The sequence below is a fragment of the Lissotriton helveticus genome, chromosome 7, assembly GCF_964261635.1.
Source record: "Lissotriton helveticus chromosome 7, aLisHel1.1, whole genome shotgun sequence".
Lineage (NCBI taxonomy): Eukaryota > Metazoa > Chordata > Amphibia > Caudata > Salamandridae > Lissotriton > Lissotriton helveticus.
The window spans coordinates 1,364,511,110-1,364,526,921 of record NC_136068.1 but is presented as its reverse complement, the minus strand read 5'-3'; the positions used below and the strand labels follow the sequence as shown (position 1 = coordinate 1,364,526,921).

General features: G+C 44.5%; 1 protein-coding gene across 2 annotated transcripts in view; it reads left to right on the top strand.

Moving 5' to 3' along the window:
* The window catches only part of ARHGAP44 (Rho GTPase activating protein 44), a 607,050-nt gene that overhangs the window by 506,129 nt on the left and 85,109 nt on the right, over positions 1–15,812 (top strand). For both annotated transcript variants that reach the window (XM_078650855.1, XM_078650856.1), the window contains exon 17: positions 9,914–10,135. In XM_078650855.1, the coding sequence (XP_078506981.1) occupies positions 9,914–10,135 (222 nt within the window). The remainder of the gene's footprint in view (positions 1–9,913; positions 10,136–15,812) is intronic.

Sequence of the window (15,812 nt, the reverse complement as noted above, 5' to 3'; positions counted from 1 at the left end):
ACAAAGGTGTCAGCAGTGAATGACCCCCAAGGGAAGTCACCCACTCTAAGTCTCTTGGTGAAAACCTATAGTTCTCCAGTCATGACCCCTCTCTGCCTACCCATCCGCTCTCTAAAGGGTCCTCAGGTATCTGCTCTAACTCCACCCAGGGGTGCTGTCCCTAATACAAAACAGTCAACAACATTTGAGACGCCCCTTGCGAGACGCCTCTCACGTGGTGTAGCTTCTGGCTTTTTCCATGATGCTTTGTATTGGGCCTCATACGTTAGAGTTGACCTTGCTTCTCAGACTCTTCTCCGGCCCGCTGATACCCCTCAAACATTCCGGAACCCTCCTCCATGTCTAGGCCGTCCACTGAACAGACCTCTATTCATTCATTTATAATTGGATCCCCCCTTATCCTTTGCAGACAGATATCTGCAGCCAAGAACCCAACTCTCATAGACTTCTAAAAAGAAAAAAGCTTGCAACATTTCTCAGCCCAGACATGTACGTGTAAATCAATGCTAAAACATTTCAGGCCTACAATATTTCTCATTATGACTATAGCATTCAACTTCTTCATTAATTAAAGCATGTTAATATTCTTATTCTATTATTTAATAAACATCTCTATAAATCATGGCCTATTTAATGCAATGACCAAAACATTAATACAATCTGTGTCGTGAAAAGAAACACCTTCCCTTTAGCTCTGGCCCTGAGGCCTACCTCATTCTGCGTTTAACCGCATACCATCTTATGTTTTAACAGCTACACGACATGGATTCAGAAATAATCACATCTACTAAAATCATATAATGTCACACATTTCTGTATTAGTTCCACTTCTACATAAATCTCTATATTAGCTATACATTTAGAATATAATTGCAGATACTATTAGCACTCATGGCATTTCTCCTCATGATTTGTGCTTACTACTGGTAAGTGTGATGTACTCATACATTTAAGTCAGTTTGCGCTCTCTCAGCACCTATTCACTTTATGACTGCCTGTTGTGACACTATCTTGATAAATTGAACCATGTTCTCTAGAAATCATTCTCTATGATTGGATGGTGGTATCAACTACTTGCTATACCAGCTCTTCCTCCCAGTAAAACATTCCTATTTATAAATACTGTTTGCACTGTTCCTGATGAAAGACATATTTTCTCAATGGAACTCAACCATGCCCATTGAGAAAAGGCCTCCGTTTTTTAAAGACATCCAGTTGAATTGAAGCATTTTTATTCAGTGTAAGCCTCTTTCACTCATTAGGAGACAGTTTCACCCTTTTGGAGTCCTTCTTGCCAATACTACGGAGCCTCGGTCCTACAACATCAGTCGCAAACACAGTAGATCATCATAAATAATGGGAGGGAGGTATAGCAATTGTATGGCATTATTCACCATATGTTGCTCTTGCCAAGCTGAGGCTGTCTCCCCCAGTTACTAACATGCTGAATGAGAAGCAGTCTCACAAACCACCCAAACAGTGCATCATTCCTTTGCAATAAAGTCTCACCCATCACACTTTGATTAACTCCATCATTCTAAATTAAAAAGGGAGAAAAACAAAGACAAATATTGGAAGGCTGGCAATAAAGAGCCTAATAAACCAGCCATTATTGGCCCTGAGATACTCCATTGTCTTCAACATTCCAATGTTCTCATTCATATTAGTAAAGGAATCACTTGTAGCAGAGATCTGGCGAGTCTGGACAGTGCTGGGAACCACTCATTTCACCGTTTGCAACAGATGTTTTCATTGTGTTGCTATATGTCACATTGACATGCTCATGTCGTCCCGGTAAACTAGTGCGTAATATGTTGTAAGGTGGGTGGAAGTGGAGTGACGGGGGCCAGAAGATAATGGTCGAGCAGAACTTCCATCTCGTCCATTGTCATTTGCAATAGACACATTAGCAATATTACTCGGGCCGGAGTTAGGCACGCACTGTATACTGACTGCCATTGCAGAAGCACGGGGAGTGTATCCGATGTATTACCGTACAAGTTGAAGCGATGGTGCAGGTACTGTTTGACTTAATATGATGATTTGGGAAAGGGAAGCCACGGGAAAGTTCATATATATTGAGATCTTTAGTTTTGATTTGGAACTCAGTCTAAGTTCCTGCATACCCTGGTCTAATCCACCGGTCCGTCAACAGCAAAGCTGGTGCCTTTGTGTGCACTGTAAGCAAAACCAATGGTTTTCCCTAGATACTTTGGAAAGTGTTATGGGATTTAGCAATTTTACATCACTCAGTAGTTAATTGGTGTTTTGTGGCATACATTTGTATTAATTTCTTCTCCCTGTACTAAAACTGCTCAATTTGATTCGTGTGTTCCTTTTTTAGTTGTAGGGTCTGTAGGGCAAAGTTTGTTGGGAGAACGCAAATTTAGAGCTGTTTAGATATGGAAACAGTGATTAGTTTTCTAGCGTGCACCATGGAACGTAAAATCCCGTTCTATTTCATCGATGTAATGTCTCAAATAGATTTAAAGGAAATATGCAGCAGTCTGGCTTAAATCCAAAATTATTATGTTTGCCTGATACTCTGGCTAAAAAAAAATATCAATGTGAAGTGAATATGTATTGTTCTGATCATTCAGTTTGTATGAGTGATGAAAATGTTATCAAGGGCGTTGGACATTTCAACACAAATTGATAATATATTTATGCTGGCCTTTGATTCGTACTTATACAAGTTTGAATCTTGAACTCAACCAGTGATTGGCCCGAGTATAGTGAGTTTGGTTGGTTCAGCTAATTTCCCTAGTGATGTGCTAGCTTATGTCTGTCACTTGTGCATCAGTACACAAACAAAACAACATTTCACAATTTGGCACATTCTCAAAAGGTGATAATTCTGCTTTAGCTGACAAGACTGAGGGTACTAATGATAGTAAGTTCAGCAAACAAGCAAAGGCTTGTAGAAAGCCATTCCAAATCTAGGTAGTGTGGGTGACAACAGCAGGCACCTCTATTGTCAAGCGGAAAAATAAATGGGAGCTGGGTCACTCGTAGCTAGTCCTGAAAGTAGCCCCAAGTAGGACGAGTGGTCTGTACCATCTGAGTGCGCGGTTAGAGTTAGACCTCCCCTCCCTCTGCAGCACATTGGCGACAAGGTTGGAGTTCCTCATCTACCCCTGGCTCCATGCTCTCGCCCCACCTCATCCTCCCTAAGGCATGCACTGCCATTACTGGGGGAGACAGAGTGCCTAGACTCAGCCCAGCACCTGAAACGCAGGGCACCAAGCACCCATGGGCGACGTTAGTGTTTTGGGTTAACACCACACAAGTCCTTAAGCTCCAGAAGGCCGACTTCCACACCGCAACCCAGCTGAATGACTTTGTCAATAGGAGTAAGGCAGAAGAAACCAACATGCCACCTGGTGACGTTCCGTGCACCCCTCACTGCTGAAAAGGCAGGAAAACAGGTGAGTTGGTGGACAGTTTGAAAGTTTAGCATATGTGATATAAGGAGCGGCAGGAGGCAAAACTAGTTAAATTGAGGAAGAACACCCACACCCACTAAAGCCACCATCCCAACTACACTAGAGAGGCTGCAAATGAATAGATAGGGAAACACATACGTGCTGCCCTCCACCCCACCCCAAAGACTTCCATTAAATAAATTGAATCAGACAGAAATCCAAGCGCAGAAGAGCCATGGCTGACAAGGTGCTAAGTGTACAAGGGCAGGCCCGCGTTCCATGACCTGCAGCACACGTAGCTGGGGGTGCCAGCACTCACACGTCCATGGCAACACTCTCCTTCAGAGGTCTCCAGATGTAAAAAAGTGAGTCGGTCACATCAACAATTATTTCAGGGCCACTAGAGAAACAGATTGGACTTTGAAAACGTCACTACCCCTTCCTTTTGTGGGGTAAGAGATATATGAGTTGTTCTAACACCTCCCTGCAAAGGGAACTGCAGACAACTACAATGCAGCTATCACAGTGCTCATTGCACATTTTGACCCCATCCTAACCCGGACTTTGAAAGCTTCAAACTAAGGCAAGCCTGGCAGCTTTTATGCTCAAAGGAGTTAGCGAGCATGTGTATGGACGATGACCAGTCAAAGGAAGTCCGGGTGCAGTTGATATGGGGGTGCCGCTTAACCATATTGAGCACTTGAACCTCCACCAGCCGGGACTCAAACTAGATGACATGCTTACTACTTGACATGCTTACCCTGGCCAGTCCAAAAATGGTTCACCTTTTCACAAGTGGAGCAGGACTTGAGAGGTTTCTCAAGTCCTGCTCCACTTGTGAATAGGTGAACCATTTCACCAAGATGTGCCGGAGCAGAGACTGAGGGTGCAGGAGAGGCATAGGTCCCCCGAATTGGCTGTCTGGAGGCTCATGCTGGATGAAGGAGAGATACCCCAGACAACAGACAGACCCCAGAACATGGTTGAGTGAGAGGCCCAGTACAAAGAGACAGAGGACAAAGAGACCTTTGTCATTTCATTTGCAGCACCTGGAAAGAACGGGTGATGACCCCAAACGGTCTCCGAAGGGAAGATCATGGGTACCACGATGTAAACTTCCATCGGTAATGGGGCATCTGTGAATGATATGACTGTGGACCAGTACAAGAGACTGAAGCCTTGGCCCATTCTAGTGCTGACAAAAATATACACCTACAGAGGACAACAAACTCTACACCTGGTGGGAGTGATAGATGAGACTGTGTGCCATAGCAGCATGGACCACTGTACCACTGATGGGGTAAAAATGCTCCATCAGGGAAACATTTGGGGCTTGTAGGGGCCCGTCCTACATATAAGACATTTTTTTCTTATATATTCAGCAACCCTAGCTGACCACCATCAAATCCTACAGCGAATATGGACTCACACTACACAAGGATAAATGCCAACGTTTTGAGTCGCATATAAAATTCTTTGGCTGTCTTCTTGAAGAATGGCTTTCAGGTAGACCCCCATAAATCGGACGCCATCAAGATGCACATGACCTGCAAAATGCCACAGAGATCCGCAGATTCTTAGTTATGGCGACATACTGAAGGAAATTCCTGCCAAACCTAGCAACATTGTCAGTACCATTGTTGATCCTCACCAAGACAATGGCTAAGTGGAAGTGGGGTTATTAGGAAGCGTCGGTTCCAACAGCATCAAGTTTGCCCTATTGGCCAACACCACAATGGCCTACTTCAATTCTTAGAAAACCACAGAGCTATTTGTGGGTGCTGGCCCGGTGGGGCTGAGAGGAGAGTACTCACACAGGAACATGAGCGAACATATCCTCAGCCGCCTGGACTACTGCAATGCCCTTCTGCTGGAATCCCCTGCCTATCTTATTTCCAGACTTCAAAGTGTCCAGGCGGCAGCAGCCAAATTGGCACTCTCTCGTGAGCGAAGATCTTCTACCACTCTTGCCCTGGCTGACATACACTGGCTGCCCATACATCAGAGAATCTGCTTTAAATCCCTATGTATTGTCTTCAGGGCAGCTCATGGGCTAGGCCCCGACCACTTCAGAACAAATTCAATTGGTATGAGCCCACCCGGTCTCTTCGATCCTCATCTTTAAACTTCATTAGTATTCCTAGGATCAAGAAAGCCACCTGTGGGGGACGAGCCTTCAGTATAGCTGCAGCCCACCTATGGAACAACCTCCCTATCGACATCAGAAAAACCAACTAATTTATGACCTTTCGTAAAAAGGTGAAAACTTGGCTTTTTCCCAAAAAATCCACCAAAATAAATAAATCTATTCTGATCAGCACCATGTCCACTCTCCTGTCCCCACAGAGTTCTTAGCTATATGTACTTAGCGCCAGGATGCCCGTAGGGTTACAGAGCGCTTTACAAATGCTATAAATAAATAAATAAATAAATAAGTGTGTGGGCCTTCCTAGCCTTCGCCATCCAGGCACTCACAGCCACGGAGGCATGAAACTCACAAATTGAAAGAGAGGTGCTGGACATCAAGTGGGGGTGCCACCATTTCCACTTGCCCCTATATGGATGAGAATTCCAAACCATCATGATCACCAAGTTCTCATGATCCTGCTTCAGTGCACTGACAAACACCCGCCCCTAAGGATTGAAAGATGTTTGGTCCAGCTACTGCTGTATAACTTCACCCTCACATACCGTGCTGGGGCAGGGAACCCAGCTGACTTTTTGACTCAACACCCACCAGCTCCAGGAAGCTGACACATGGACTCAGAGGATGACATGAAACTATGTGCGCATGGTGTCTCAATGTGCCTTTCTGAAGGCGATGACCTTCAACCAGAAAGCAATACTGGTCGACATTGGGCTCTACAAGTTGATGAAAGTGTTGCAACGAAATGCCTGGAAGATATTTCTACAGAATGATCACAGGTGAGTGCCAGCTCACAAAACCATGCTATCCCAGGTCTAGAAGGTCCGGTATGAAGTGAGTGTGACCATAAATGCATTCCTGCTGAAAGGGGACAAATGAGTGATTTTGCAAGCCCTCCAGTCAAGAGTAGTGGAACTGGTCCCTAACGGCCACCAAGGTATGGAGAAGACCAAATATGACTTCTGTTAAAAGGTGTGGTTCCCGGGGCTAGACAATGTCATGGAGGCAGCTGTGATAAAATGCCCATCATACCATTTCATGGGCGGAGCAAGTCATCTTGCCCCCTTTGTAACTAAAGAGCCCAATTAGGCACCATGGACCAAGGTCAGTCTTGACTGTGGGAGCTTCCCGGATGGGCAGCTCACCATGGTGTTGATCGATCGGTACTCTAAATACCACGTCATTGAGTTAACAATCTCAAATTCACTTCCACAATGGTGCGACTTCTGTTGGAGAAGGCATTTGCAACGTTTCGCCTTTCAGAGGTGATACAAATTGACAATGGGCCCCATTCCAAGGGGTTGAATTTAAGGAACACAGAAGCATGGGGTGCCACCATCTAAAGATTGCACCACAGTGACTCCAGGCCAATGGAGATGTGAACTGTCTCAGGTGCACCCTCCACAAAGCCTTCAGGATTACAATCAAACAGGGAGCTGACCTCGAATGAAGCCTACACTATTTTGTTCCTACTTACCAGAACATGCCCCATTGCACAACACGGAACACCACATAACCATGATGCTAGGCAGACCAGTGAAGGACAACATCCATAAGGGGATAGGATAGAAACCCCTGCGACTATAACCCGATCAGCACAGAAAGAACATAGGAAGTGAACGAACGAATGACCAAACAAGTATGGCTGGGGGGGCCCCAAGACATGGATGCGCAATAAGGAACCTGGTCATGATTCGAGCCAGACATCACAGATGTAAATTCTGAATGCCATATGAGAAAGGTGCATGCACAGTGGTTGGGGTTAAAGGAACCCTTGTGTGTGTCTGCCAGGAAGATGAGGCAGTCACTCGAAACATCTTTTGGTTCAAGAAGGTAGCAGCCTCAACGGACCCTTCCGCACCTGAGGAAATGCATGAGATGTTGCTTAACCACGGCAGCCCCGAAGGGTGGATGGTGACACCTCTGATGTAAACTCCGGAGAGTCCGGACCACTCAGCCTCACACCCCCACTCCTAGATAACTCGTCTCATCCAGAAAGCCAAGCGCAGTTCTACCTCTGGTTAAAGATGAGCTTACGGGACTCACCCAAAGTCAGCAGTATGCTACGAGGACCAATCCAGCTCCCAGTCAACGGCTCAGAGATTATGCTTGCTCACTAAGGGGAGTCTGACGTCTGGCCAAAACCAAGCCAGTCATCATTTGAAGTGGGAAGGTATAGAGTGAGCCATACAGGCTGAAATAATTCGGAGTGACCGGACACCCCTAAAACCTGGCACGGCTGAAGGGATATATAAAACAGGAGGTGGGTTGCTTGTGTGAATAGTAGCCCGAAGTGTGAGGAGTGGTCTGTTCCAACTGAATGTGCAATTAGCCGCGCCCCCTTCTGCACATGGGTCTAAGTAGGCCCCAGGAAATTTTTGTTACGCAAGCATAATGTCGCATAAATCCTGATTCATATGTTTCTGGTATTTTGCATGATTTTTTTTTATTTTTTTTGCCTTTCCACCCCTTTTTTCTAACTGTCTTTCTTGGGAGAGTTTTTAAGCGGAAACTGATTTGAGGAAGGTGGGAAATTCGACTGGCAACTTGGCAGAATATTTTGCACAAGCAATGTTTCTCGCATTACTTAGAGATTGTAAGCAAATACATAAAGCAGATATCTTACTTGAGTTTTGTATGCAAGAAGATCCCTCACATGACATTTTAAAATGGATGGTTGCCTTAAAGTATTTCCCATGATATTTGTAATTATTGTAAAATATACCCGTATTTCTTGTTTTAAAATGTTGCCAATTTACCCACACACAGAAGGGGCTCATGAATGTAAGAGCTGTGGGGCAGTGGGATCGGGTGGGGGGGAGAGGGGTTTGACAGACAACCAAAAGGGAAAACGAAATAAATAATTATTTTTCCCTCGTCGTGGTCTCCCGAATTCCTCCCCACACGGGCCCACCTCTTTTACCTGCACAGGCCGCTGCTGCCCAGACCTACTACTAAGGCATGGTGCTCGAGATATTCATCTGTCTCACTTAAATAGCTGAGCACTTAGGGGCATATTAGCAAGGGCCTGTAATAGTTATCGCTCAGCGCTTTTAGCGCAAGAATAATTATCGCAGGCTAACGCTGGATTCTATCGCGGAGATAGCATGCTATCAGCAACGCTTATCTCCCAAGCGATAGGAATCCATGCGTTAGCTGGAAAACAGTGTGATTATCGCTGGAAATCCAGCGATAATCGCACTGCGACCAGCGATACCTTGCTGATAGGGCAGGGTGGTCTTAGCTATGTAATCCACCTCCCATTGGATTACATGGCTAAGTCAGATGACAAGCAGCCGTAAGGAAAGTAGCGATAACTGTGGTTAGCGCTAATTTTCTTATCGCTCTGCTTGTTTGCGTGCAGTTTGATAATTGGAGAAATGTCGGTTAGCGACATTTCTCCAGTTATTTTGGCACGGAACGCCCACTTTGCATCTCATTTGAGATGCAAAGCTGGGCGTTGTTGTAAGGGGCACTAAATCAGCAAAACACACAATAGCGTGTCTTTGCTGATAAGGCAATGACATTATCACCGCTTTTCGCCCGAAAATGGACGCAAAAGCAGCAATAATTTCATAGTGCCACCTTGCTGATATGTCCCTTAATCCTATTGGCCTGTTCATGTAATAGGAGTAGCATAAAGTACGATTACTTGCCTTTAACTTTATACTAGTTTTAATGATTTGGAGTGGTCACAATATAAGCGCGAGGATAGACCATTCTGTTGTTACTTTTGACATATTTGTAGCATGAGTGCAGATTTTGTGCCAACAAATTCTAAGTCTCTTGTGAGAGTAGGAAGCACAAAGTGAGTGCTCGAGTGGAGAATTACTTTAATTTAATATTTCGCTTCTTGGTCCCTTTTGCTAGACTAATTCGTTTTTTAAATGTCCTTTTAACATAAATGAGAAAGCGTTTGAATTCCGTAGTACTCTTTTGGGAAAGCATTCCTTGCAGCAAGTTTTGAGACGCAAGATGGCTGCCGCATTTGCATGCACTCATGTGGGAGGATGGTATCTTGATAGTCATTGATTTCTTTGCATAAGATATCTAAAATCTTGAAACCAGGGGCTTATTGTAAATACCAAGCGTCAGTGTTGTATGTGAATAAACGGATATCAGAGCCCAGAGGTCTGGGAATTTAATGCAATTAAAAAAAAGCATTGCTGGTCAGAGGACAAGCAGTTGGTTTCCATTAGAACTGGGTTTGAAGAAGGCCACAATATGTGGAAACTGCAGTACTGTTTGTATTGAAGGCATTAACCAGATTGAACTTTCCTTTATTTATCAGTTTGCATTCTTTCTTTACATGGATTGTTGAAATGGTTTTCTGTTTCCCCAGCATGGGCGTGAAGGTGATGGACACCTCTTGGGTTGCCCGACGAAGTTCTTCTTTGGTCCGGAAGACATCCTCCACGCCGCCAGCCATCCAGCCTCCAGCACCGCCGTCTGAGCTTGCTGCCACCCCACAGTCTCCAATTCCTGAGCAGGTTTTTGATTTTCCAGGGACTCCCTCCCCTACACCTCCGTCTGTCACCTTGCAGCCAGCCCCAGAGTGGACAAGGTAAGCTTTGATGGCCCAGTGGGTGAATTTTATTCTGCCATCTGTTTCGTAGACATTTTCGCTGCATATCACAACCTGAATCTCTGCCTATCTCTTTTCCTAATTTGTTTTCGGGTTGAGGTAGGGAATGTTTGTGTTGTCTTAATGATACTTTTGAAATACAAGTATATTATTTGCTTACTCTAGCTCTGTTCAGTGCGTTGATTTGGTTTGGATCAGCCTTTCTTGCTCAGTGCTTCTTTTTGCATACTAACAATATGAGGTATTTTCCAACATTAAAATCAAGGGAATAAGGGGCATATTACCAACAAGTAGCGATAATTATCGCTAAATAGGCTTAGCGACGATTTTTTTATCGCTGCCTATTGCTAGATATGTTAGCGGAGAAAACATGCTATTAGCAACGTTTTTCTCCATTGTGCTAAAATATCCAGCGATAGCGGTGAAATGCGTGAATATCGCTGAGAATACAGCGATATTCACGCATTAGCGACAAAATGCTCTTAGCCATGTTATCCACCTCCCAATGGATAACATGGCTAAGAACTGGTCTGGGCAGGTGTTAGTATTTGGAGATATTCGCGCTTAGCGCAAATATTTCCATCGCTACGCCTGCCTTGCTAATAGGCGATAGTGACGTTAGCGACTGCTTTCAGTAACTAACTGGTTGGGTACGCCCACTTTGCATGTCATTAGCGATAAACATCGCTGATATGCAAAGCGGGCCCCAAACCGCTCGCTATCGCCTAAAAGCTGTCACTAACATCAGTTAGCGACAGCTTGCTAATAGGGCGATAAAATTATCGCCGCTTTGCAGCCGAAAACAGCTGCTAACTCGGCGATAATTGCCTATCGCCCCCCTTGGTAATATGCCCCTAAGTTACTAAGCATCTGTGTCACTGCTGCTCTGCCCTAAACCTCGCCACCTGTGCCCCTCCAATGCTTCCACTTAAGAAAGCAAAGTCCAAAGTTCCACATCCTTATGAGTTGAGAGTTTATTACGAAAAAAACGATTTTCTAACAGATTTTACTGTTGGCAATTCCATCACAATCCAAAGCATTTATTTATTGGATTTGTAGAGTGCATGGCTGTCCGAGGGCTTCCCAGCGCTAAGGAGAATTCTGCCGGTGAAGAGCTGAGCCAACGCCTTTATATTGTGGGAAAACCCAGGTTTTCAGATTTTCCTGAAAAAAGTTTTGTTTGCCGCAGCTCGGATTTCCAGTGGAAAGGCGTTCCACAGCTTCGGTGTCAGATGGGCGAAAGTACTACCGCCCCATCTAGCTCTTTTAATTCTGGTAGTCTTTAGGAGCTGTTGCTGGGAAGATCTGTAATGTCTAGTTGGGGTGTACCTAGATATCAGGTTCCTCAGTTTTTCGGGCCCAGCGTTGTTGATAGCTTCACGAGCTATGCAGAGAGTTTTAAACTTAACTCTAGCCTCTATAGGCAGCCAATGGAGCTGTTTAAGTGCTTCCTCAGCAGAGATGCGGTTGGGGATTTTTAACAGGAGTCTGGCTGCCGCATTCTGTACAACTTGCAGCATCCTAGTGACATATTTAGGTATCGAGGATTTACCATCATTGAGAATGGACTAATCTTTATCGATTTCAATATATACATCTATGTAAAGACCCTCATAATAGTGCTCCACAGGTGCATGGTAAATTCTTATTTTCATAAAGGTGCAAACAGCAGCCCCCCCCACCCCACCCATCATCCTTTTCTAAGAATGTGCCTGCGGCTTCAGCACCAGCGATAATGTGATTGCTCTTATCTGGATTGCTGGGGTCATCCTCTGGTTGTTGCAGGTTCAAGGAGAGGAATGCAGGGTGCCAGGACTATTTGGACATCTAATGCTATATGAGGGGGAGTGGTTTTACCTACAAATAATATAGGGCTAGCAGTCTCGTGACTCTTGAGGACGGTGTGTAGGGAGACCCGTTTCTTTGTAGTGCTGTATGTAATATAAGTACATTGTGGTGAATGAGTCTTCTTTCCCGTCCAGTATGCACAGTCATGCAAGAGAGCATTCCAATGCAAATTCTTATAATGCACAGTCCTGCTGCAGAGAATGTAAGGACTTCACACCTTTTCACTAGATTTACTATGGCAACAGTCTTTGCCCTTCATTGCAGGACCTGTAGTAGTCCTGTGAGCTAATGCTGACTGGGAATATTCTGCAGATGCACTTATTTCCCTGTGAGGTATTACCTATTCATTATAAAATACACTGAGCCTCATTTACAAGAAAGTAACGCAGTGCAGTGCCCCCATTGGGCAGCGCCGTGTTGCGTCACTTTCAAAGCACAGAGATGCATCATATTTACAACAATATGACGTATCCCTGAGCTCTCCCCTACGCTGGCGCACAATTGGCTGCCATGGACCAACGCAGGCACCCTTGCACCGCGTTGAAAGGGTGCCTGCATTACGGGAATGGTTGTTGTTGTGCAGGAAGGTGCAAGGGTGCCTGCTTTGCAGGAATGATTGTTGAGCATGATGGGACACCTTCCTGCACAAAAAGAATCATGTGTGATGTTTTCCTTTCTACGCATGCGGCAAAATGCAGCACGCATAGAAAGAGGAAAAACGAGGAGAAATACAAGTATTTCTTCTCATTGTGCCTGAGACATAGGATTCTGATGCATTCCCAGGTTTACAAAACAGTTGTAGATCTGGGGATGCAGCAGAATCTATGGGTGTTAAGTGGGAATACCCAGAACAACACCTATGGCACGCCCCCTTTCACACAAAGTGCTGAAAGAAAAGATGCCGTATTTACAAGGCCACGAATAGCCACACAGGGTGGCTTTACATGCAAAAAGAACAATTGATGGACAGAATGCTGATCAATGTCAAACATTCACCCCAGTACAGAGATCTGGGCCTAAATCTATCATGACTTTGCTCCCCATGCTTAAGCCCAGCCATATGCAAATCAGTCTTGACCCTGTTCCCCATGGGAATAGCCCAGCCCGAACTGCCAGGACAGGTCTTCCCTGGACTGGAAACAAGCATCCTGGCTTTACGCAGCCTTGTAAATATGGAGTACCACTCTGCGCCGCCGGTGTGTCAAAAAAAGGTACGCACCAGCACGCAAGGGGCTTGTAAATATGCCCCACTGTTTGGAATAGGATGTAACATCGTTATGCAGCTCTGGTGTGTAAAAGCTATATGTTTTTCTTCATATGATGGACAGGTATAGAGGGTGCAATTAACTTACTGTTTTTACCTTCAAGGGATCAGCACTAGGAGGTCCTGGTACACTTAGTGCACTGCCCACTATCCAGTTTTTCACTGCTGCCTAATAACAATACCATGTCTTCTGTGCATGATAATCACATGTATATGACATCACCTCCCTGTGCCCACAAAATGGATGTTCTGCTACTTAATATCAAAGCATCCCACGTAAAGAACTTCTCAAGCTGTTGGCGCATCCCCTTCTCTGATCATGAACCGTATATCAAATCAATTCTGTTGGCTCAGTATTGTCAGTCCTGCTGCACGGTATATGGACCGGTGCCATTCAAACCCAAAAAGTTCAGCATGAAGTGCCAGGCATAAGGAAATGTGGACCCAGATTTAGTATTATTTTGTGTCTTGGCCACATCACTTTTGTGGGGCAGTCCCAACACAATATCATTTTTAGCATTTACAAAGCCATTTTGTGTGGCTTTGAGTGGTTTGGTAAATACAAATTAACGCGACAACACATAGCTCTGTCTTGCATTACTTTGCATCAGAGAGGCAAAACATGGGTGTAGCATGAGCATTCCCATGCACTCACCCATGTATTTTGACACAAACCCAGATTACCAAAGGCTTGTAAACCTAGGATCTCATCAAAATGTTGCACCTACAGGACAAAGGCTTGACGAGGCAAAATATTTTTATTTCTCCTTGTTCTGTCCCCTAACCATGTGTGCAGCATTCTGCAGCACACATGGAAAGAGGAATATGCGTCTAAGGATTGTTTCTGCGCAGGAAGGTGACCCTTCCTCCACAAAAACAATTCTGCCCGTAATGCAGGCACCTTTGCACTAAGGTGCAAGGGTGCCAGTGGTGGTGCTAGAAAGCAGACAGTGCTCCCGTCCAAGGAGAAAGAGAAATGCTCCATATCTTTGTAAATGTGGAGCATTTCTGCTCTCTACCTTTCATATAATGCGGCACAGAGAGTTACCTTGCTGCGCCGCGTTGCATGGATGTATAGTAAATGTGCCCTCTGGTTTAAATAAGATGAGGGATTCGTAGGTTGGTGGGGTGATATTGTTTGTCAAATGCAGTTTGAATCCAATTTGAGTGCAAATGAGTCATCATTTCAGCTTTCTTTAATAGCTGTGGCTTCCTTCGGCTATATTTGAAAATACTCTGCGTTTTACCCGTCCTACAAGGCTGTGTTGAGTTCAGTGTCTGACTTTTTGGTTGTGAATATCTGTTTTGTTTGCATGCTGGTGGATGCAGATGATTGTGCTACATTATTGAGTGGTTGTGTTGTGGTCAAACTGTAGTGGACCACACTCTGCATCTATCTTGTCACTTTCTTGTTACTATGTAAAGTAAATCTATCTCTCAATATCCATGTGCTATATTAAACTGTAAATAAATCATCTGCTGATCCTATAAAACCTTCATACCACCAGAAGAAAGTTCTTTAAAGGAGCCAAAGCAAAAGACATTACCGTCATCTGAAAAGCCACCAATCGAAAGGCTATGATGGCCATCAAGCTTTGTGTCAATTCAACCTGGGGCTCACCTCTACAACTCTATAGGGAAAAGTACACCCTGATTACCAACTTTTTCAAGTAGATTGACAAATTAAAATGAAAACCAAATGAAAAAGAAGTTGCAGCAATGTTATGAATGGTCCCACATCTCCGTCGATGATCTCTCAATGCTCATGAACTCAAGGCAACATCCAGTGGCATTCTGCGAGCATCAACAGTGAAGGCAGTCTCCAGACAAGCTCTCAAACTCCCCCCAATGTAGTCAGGCATCCTTAACCCAAGGCAGCCTCCTTATTTCCCTCAAGACTGTACTGATCCAGCCATTGCTAATGAACCCCAAACTGTACCATAACTATCTTGCTAATCACTGATCCATCACTCCTATGGAAATATCCAATAAATCGCTCCTGCCACCCAGTTTCTATATGCTAACAAACAATGTATTCCCCCAATATTAACAATTCAATTTCATTGTAAAGTATGGCACAGAGAAGGCTTCCGTTGAGTGCACAGTGACAATGACAACCCATGCCTCCTCAGCCTGATTGCTCTCTCTGCAGACTTAAATACCATTAATCATCATGTCTTGCTTAACATCCCATCCCCTAATGTGGGCCTTGAAAGCATAGTGCTGTAGTGGTTCTCATCCTACCTAAATAACAGATTGCAGCTCATTCAGTAGAACTCCTGTAGATTTCGACACATTGTGTAACCTATGGCATTGCCCATGGATTTGTTCTATCAGCAGTGCAACATGGGACCATGTATTTATTTATTTATGTGCAAAGTTTTATATAGTGCTGGCTAGACCCAGCGGTATCAGAGCGCTTTACATGAGCCAAGTATAGACATAGGAGAAAACAAAAAACATGAGATTACACATTAATATGAGGTATTAGCACATAGAATAGCCAAGATGTACGTCTTATGGGGGTGGATGGGTCAAAACAGC